This window comes from Montipora foliosa, chromosome 11, assembly GCF_036669935.1.
Source record: "Montipora foliosa isolate CH-2021 chromosome 11, ASM3666993v2, whole genome shotgun sequence".
In the NCBI taxonomy this organism is placed as follows: Eukaryota; Metazoa; Cnidaria; class Anthozoa; order Scleractinia; family Acroporidae; genus Montipora; species Montipora foliosa.
In genome coordinates this window covers 15,840,403-15,847,902 of record NC_090879.1, presented here as the reverse complement: position 1 = coordinate 15,847,902, position 7,500 = coordinate 15,840,403, and the positions used below count along the sequence as shown (strand labels likewise).

Below are 7,500 nucleotides of genomic sequence, written 5' to 3'. Positions count from 1 at the left end.
GACGTCAGTGCTCGCACCACTGCACCATCCCTGCCCCATTTAGGGATAACATCCATGGAATGGTACTGAGTTCAACTGTATCCTTCCACAAAATCATTCCCAAGATTGCCCTCTACATTGGTTTGGTTTTTAAAGGACATTTTTAAATCATGTTCTATTAGCAAAAACAATTTTCAGTTTACAATTGGGCATAATGATCCAGGCTGAAATAACTGAAAAGAACGTTCATAGAGATAGCTGTCATTCAAATTAAAGGCTTTTTTTAAGTCACATGACAGAATGACCAATTGTGGTGTTTTCCTCCACATTGTCGAGGTGGAGTAGCCTGGTAAAGACTTTTCACAAGAATTATTGCTTAACAGAAAATGGCTGATTGAAGAGGAGCTAAACAGGGACACTTACACCAATTTAACCTACACTGGGTGCATTTAAAACAATATTGACTTCACCAGAGCATGACTTAAGTTTATAGAATTTTCTACATAATGCAAAAAACCTGTGAGCAAGGCAATCAGGTTGAAATTGTAAGGAACTAGCAATTTCTTCCTACTGGTATTACTGGTATTTTGTTGCAACAGCTTCTCAATACTGCATTCAGACATTTTGTGCACATTCGTGTATTAAGGACACACCCCAAATTTTGACCACATTTACTGAGAAAAAATGGTGCTTTCTTTAAACAGTCCATGGTCTAGCATGGCAGAGTTTGCTTAAAGATCGCCTCATAGTGTTAACGAACATTACCAAGCATTCCTCTTTGTACAAAGTTTATTTTAGGAAAAAGTGCAGCAGATACATGTGCCAATACAGTACCTGTGGCTACTACATGTAACAGAGACTCACAAATATTGATACCTATGGACTTCAATTAGAAAATTATTGTTCTTGTTCCCCACTGGCTAATCCAGCAATGATAATCAATGTTATGAGGCAATACTTAGGTTGCATTGTTTCAAGTCCTTGTATTTAATGAATGGGCCGGGATGTACACAAGTATCGTTAAGAACTTCAATAGAAGCTTTTAACGTCACCTTGGAAAGGCCAAAGGGCAGGTGAAGGTTGTCAATACAATAGACTTTGACAAAAATATCATGATGGATTCCCCAAGAACCCATCTCTGAAAAAAGCCCTTGTCATAAGCCTACAGTACCTGATGCAAAACAAAGCCTATTTTCTTATTACTGAGTAAGTGCTTATGCCTTGTATTCCCTTAGCAATTCTTTAGGTTGTAGTTAAAAATTTTCCTTGGTTAAAAATTTTTGAAACTATTTTTTTTTTACTTTCCTTTGTTACACATTTACGCATTGTGATAACGTCTGTAAGACAAAGGAAAGTAAAAATCAAAATAGTCTGAAAATTTTTTAACCAAGAAAAAATTTGAACTACACCATTTACAAGAACTCTGGTAGTATTTAGTGATAAATTCCTGTAGATGAAGAGATTTATGAGGTTTTAGCAAAAGACATGTGTTGCCAGATCTCCGGCCATCTTGACTGGCTTGATTTTGTAAAGTACTAACATTCTATGTCTGATTTGTCAGACATCCTTAGGTTTTAGTTTAAATCAACAGCAATGTAACATATTAACTTACCTACAGACACAACTCTTTCATGTACATTAAAAAATATATTATCATTATTAATGATCTTGAGTGTTTATATTAGTACAACCATTATTTAAGGGAAATTTCAAGTCACAAAGCAATGACTGTTTCTGTGTTAGTTCGATCATGGACTACAGGCTAATCCAATAAAAAAAAAGGGAATTTTAACCCAATATACAGCATTCAGCTTAATGCCCTGGGTTAAATGGGATAAACTTGAATTCTGTAATGACTGCTAGTTAATGACTTTGTTTCACACAATTAGTTAAGGAAGGTCATTACTCTGGTATAAAACAGGACTGCAAGGAAAATAATATTATAGGAATTTGAAACCATCAAGGGCACGGGATCAAGACATACATTCTTTGAGAAAAATGAACGTTTTGAAAGATGCAAATTTTCTGTTACAGATTCACAAAACTACTTTCAAAATGATAACTGCTGGAATTTTTTTCTTTTTTGCATTTTTTCTGGTTAAAAAACAAGTTGTTTTCTTGCTTTACTTGTACGTCAAAGTGTTTTGGGTATATTGGCGCACAGAAGATAAATCCAACATAGCTCAAGTGTTGATGGACAAAAACAAGGCAAGACTATATTAAGAGAGAAGTCCATATCACGTCAAGGTCAAAAGCGCAGTTAAAGCAGACATGATAAAAACAACAGGTTCTAAAAAAAATCATTTTAGTGACTAATGAAAAGATATGTAACTTGGAAAAGAGTTAGTAATCCTCACATTACTCTAATTTTGTTTTTACATGTATATCTAATTGCAATCAAATGGTAAAATCCTTTCTTGAAATTGTATGCAGGAATTTCAGAGCTTGTAAGTTAGTCAGGTCATTTGAGCAGGCACCTTTTTGGTTTCAAATATCAGTATCAGAAACAAATTTACAATAATTTATCTATCACTGAAATTTTAACAGGCGCTTTTGGAAATATTACTATTTCTAATTTAAGGTAAAGCATGAGTGTGCAAGAATTGACAAGGGACATACAAGCAATATCAGTTAATTGAAACATCAGCCAAGATTCTCATCAATGTTATTTTTGCATGAAAAAAAATATTTTTCTAAACTGACTCTTGTTTTGAGAACTTGTCCTTACATAATTGCATAAAAAACTGATAAAGTGCTTTCTGGCATCCATAAACATTTCACCACCTTAAAACTTAATGAACAATCACGTTAATAGTTGAGCTTTACGCCTGAAAGACCTTCGCCACAGAATTTCCAAAGCTAGTAAATCACAAATAAATTACTGTTTCATATTCTTTATTACTTAAGGCATTTTATATTGGAGGAACTTTTACCGCAAAAACTCATCTGAAGGTGTGGAACACACAGGGTCATTGCCATAAAGAAAAAAATTCAGTCTTTTTAAACGCATTGTAATAGCTAAAATACCACATAGTGATGTACTAATAGAAGGCAATTTTAACTATAAACATCTTCCATTTTGAATGTGTAACAGCGGAAATGGTTGTTTACTTACTGCACAATAGAAAAGTTCAATCATTTTCACTTGCATCGGGGAGAATTCAAAAAACGAATCTTAAACTTATTAGAATTTTACAATTCCTTGTTTGGTAAATTTAGATAGCATGCTTTCAATCGGGAGATAATAGCTAGGTTGCAAGAGCAAACCTGACATTGTGTGATTGTCGAGTGCTACACATTTCTGTGTACATATTTCCAAAGCAAAAGCTCATCGTCATAAGTCGTTGGCAGAACGTTTTCTTCACTTAAAACTCTAGAGATATTTATAAAGCTCAAATTTCGAACTAAAACCTCATAAAAATACCGTAAAATATTTCAAGAATATCAACACCGTGCTGTGATCAATTTACGATCTCTTTCAAGCATAAAAACGAACGTCAATACCAGGTCGTCTCCAAGGGGAATACAAGCAAAGTTGAAAAATCATGCAAAAACGAGCTTCTACTTTCGGCGTATTTTTGACTCGGCTGTTTCCCAAATAGCGAAAATTCATTACCATTTTAATTGTGGATATCGAATACACCTCAGTCCGACAATCGCTGGAGAAAAAAGTTTTAATTACCAGCTATTTGAACTATGCCAAACGAACATGACACGGATAAGAACCGATTACTACCTACACGCGAGTCACTAGACTTGCCGATTTACAAATCTTGTTTTAAGGTGGTTTTATAAATCTGTGCATTAATGTTAAATACCGTACCTTGTACCATCCGGGTTGCAGTCTCTCGGCGACCTTTCCATCTTCAAGAGCCCTTTGGAACTCTCGTGTTTTGATGAATGCTGCAGAACGATTCCCATAAAAAACCTGATTTTGTGGATCAAGGCTTATTGCTTCTGTGTATAGCTCTACTGCTCGTTCGAACTCTCCCCTCGAGCAGGCATCTCCAGCTAACCTTGCTTTCTCCAGAGACGAACGAGCTTGGTTTGTTGTCGGTACGACCGTCTGCAACGATGAAACGGAATAAACACAGCATTATGCCGAACATTACTTAAACTATCAAACATTCCTTCCAGAACTCACCTTGTACATTGAAAAATGGAAACCTGCAATTTAACTATGTTGCAATATCGCATAACTGAAAACGTTAAGGCCTTTATTAGGCGCATATCGATCAGCTGAACGTTTTTTCATCTTATTGAGTATGAAATTTCAGAACGATTCATTATGTTATAACCCTTAATTAATGACAAGCTGACCCCTTAGACTTCCTAAAAATGATGCGTATTTTCAGAAATTCACGTGATTTAAGACTGCAAGAGATGTCAGCAGAGCAACCGCAAAGACTAAAATGAATTTGGTTCGATTTGACGCAATAACTAAACAATAAACTCAGCTGATAACGGAATTATGAGAAATAAGCACCAATTGAAAGTTTGCCAAACCTGCAATTTGTCTCCGCTTGAAGCCTTGGCCATGTAACTCACTGGAGAGCCAGGTTGAATCCTGAAAGAGTTTTCTGTGTGTTTAGCATTGCATTTAACCTCAGTTAGTCATCCACAAACTTTTCTCCATCACTTTGTATCAAGCACTGAGTGCCTCAAGGCATCCATTTTGGAGATCAATTGAAGAACTCGACCCAGCTTCCTTTGACGTCACGCGCCCAATGAAGTCACACTTCAGTACTTTCACTTGTTAAACAAATGAAAGACAAATTGGATTTATCAAAGCCATTCCTTTAGAGAAGAGATTTGTAAACATCTTCAGTTTGTAACCTATTATCATGTCAAGTTAAAGGTGTGCGAACCGGATGGTGTCATGAAAGTTCTGCTTACAAAACTCAAGCTTGGCCTTCTTCAAAATTTGCATTAATTGTCGAATCCAAATGATTGGCATTCGTTTCAATACGTTATCGGAATAATAGATTCTCTGATAATGATAATTTCAATTAAATCAAAAGAGTTTTTGTGAAAGTCGGGGACAACTTTGTACTGTCAAAAATTAAGGGAGACAATTGGTAACGTGCTATATTATTATGACGATGTTCATATTGTCCCAATTAAAGTATTTTCTGGGGTAAACTAAAACAGCTCTGTTGATTTGTGCCTAACACAATATGAAGCGATACTGAAGCTTGCTACAACCCGGTGCTACAAGCCATAAAGCTAGCAGTGTAAGCAGTCTTATAAGCTCGTATCGTTATAACGATGTAATATCGCGTTAACAACTGTAACTGATAGACTAGAAAGTGCGAATCGTTACTCAGTGGATCCTTCAAATGCATGCATCATGATGCATGATTGATACAGTGTATGTAAGTGACTTCAGAATGAAGAGATGTCCGTCACAGTTTATTTAATATTTTATTATTTATAGCCGTTAATGTAGCCAACGAAATCCTTCACTAACATTTAAGGAAAGATTTCGAAAAGCAGCAGATAACGAAAATACGAACGCTTTTTTCGACACGTCTTGAGTGTCTTAATTCTGTGGTTTCAAGGTTCATAATTTCATTTACATGTGTGAAATAAGCGGTTTTTCCAGACACGTTTTCTCTCAAGTATATTTGAAGAGGAAGCTAAAACAAACATGACTGAATATTCCGGCACAGCTGACATCAGCTTTCAAACATATCCCGACATTATCCACAACAGATCGCTAAAAATGAGATTACGGAGAAAAACAAATATGTTTTTGTTTAGGGGTTTTTGTTTAAGCTTAACGTCATGCGAGGCTTGACTGAGTCTGTTTTTTAATGAGTCAGCTTATTATAGAGTCGCGAGTTATGTGCAATATTAGAGAGCTTTAGATTCTACGACGAGGACGAGAACGAGTACGAGTTTTGACTGCCCGTTTATAGCGAAAATACTAAGGAAATTTATAACCCGTACGCTTAATCTTACTCTTTGTTAGCAGTATAGGTTGCTCAGTTATTCTTATTGCTGGTAACTGAGCCTTTTTGCTCATCAAAAAATGCCAAAATTGCTACCGTGTTGTTGACTTGTTTTGATTCGACGACATTTGTGCAAAATCTCGTACTACAATGACGACGGCATCACGTTTTTCCCGCCAAAATGACGCTGGTTTGCACGCGAGCTCACTGTTGTCTTATGAGAAAATCTCGTACTCGTATTCGTTCTCGTACTAGAATCTAAAGCTCTCTAATATAAAAGCGGCGTAGACCGTGCAGCGAAAGTTGCTTTCATCCTCATCACTTCCTACCTGTGTTGATGTGCAGAAGTACCCTTATCAATTTGCTTCTTCAACCGTGGCCTTGTGTTCTTTTAGAAAAATAAATATGCTTTATCTCTAGGATTAATACATCATAACACGAAACCTTTTACCAACAAGACACGTATCTGACAGGTTTGGTTTCTGTACTAGAAAATTATGCTTGCGTCGTTGAGTAAGATTTGAACTTTAATTATCAAAAGCAACATCAACAATTGTACAATTCAGGTCTAGTTCATGTTAAAAGTCATTAAAATTCCTTCTGTTATCTCCGAAGTCCCCCGCAGAGATTTTCGGTCAGAAATACTTCTAGCCTATTTCAAATAATGCAATTAGTTGGACATTTTAGCGTCGGGCAAAATAGACAGCAAGCAGTCTCTCTTTTGCTCTAGAATCGTTTAAACGAAGCTGCAGGTCGCAAATATCGTTGCTCCAGCCATTGAAAGTTCAAACTACACGTTCGTTTCAACGATTCTAGAACAAAAGAGAGGCTGCTCGCAGTCTAAGGGGAAAACGGATTTCCTTTCCAAATAGAGGGGCCGACTTTGTTCGTTCAGGTTAAGTAAAACCGCCCTAAAATCATCAACTACCGTAGTGAGAAACGCATATTTTATTTGCTGAATTTCGCAAACAATTGGTGTTAACGATGAAATTATATAAATGAATCATATATGTACTGCGGATATGAAATCAAGTGAAGCTATGATATCATAACTGATTGATATCCGCAGTTCCGAGTATATGATCCATTTCATATATCATTTCATCGTTGATTCATTCCTCGCGGGAAAATTGGAACCCACAAATGACCAGGGGCGCGTTTTTCGAAAGTCCCGAAAACTTTGCGGGCCCAAAAAAGCCATTTGTGAACCTGCCAACCGCTTGTTCAGGAAAGCCGAACTTTTAACATGTTTTCAAGCTAACTAAAAGAAACATGTCTGTGAAGTTTGACGACTTAAATCCTCTCCGTTATTGAGATACAAAAGGAATTTTGACACCCGAAAATGCCCCGAAAAGTTTCGGGACTGTGTATTTGGCAAGACACAACAATGCGCTGAAAGTATTCTAGTTAGAGCTGCTAAGAGAGTTCATGACAACTGGTCGAAAGTCTTCCTGCATGTGGTATTCACCAGTCAAGCCGAAACCAGATTACGTCACGGATAATGTCCAAGCACTGTGGGACATGGGGAGAACCATGAATTGCAAGCTAACAGAATCGATGCAAAGAT

The 7,500-nt window shown here is 36.5% G+C and overlaps 1 protein-coding gene across 3 annotated transcripts in view; it reads right to left on the bottom strand.

The window, feature by feature from the left end:
• LOC137974607 (tetratricopeptide repeat protein 28-like) overlaps positions 1-4,671 on the bottom strand; it is a 30,861-nt gene extending 26,190 nt beyond the window's left edge. For 2 of the 3 annotated variants that reach the window (XM_068821514.1, XM_068821515.1), the window contains exons 1-2: positions 4,486-4,671; positions 3,803-4,045 (exon numbers count right to left, since the gene is read on the bottom strand). In XM_068821514.1, coding sequence (XP_068677615.1) covers positions 3,803-4,045; positions 4,486-4,518 — 276 coding nt within the window. In that variant the 5' untranslated portion in view covers positions 4,519-4,671. Of the gene's footprint in view, positions 1-3,802; positions 4,046-4,123; positions 4,313-4,485 lie in introns of those variants that run through there. The other variant, XM_068821516.1, reaches the window with a different exon arrangement.
• Between the last annotated feature and the right edge of the window lie 2,829 nt (positions 4,672-7,500).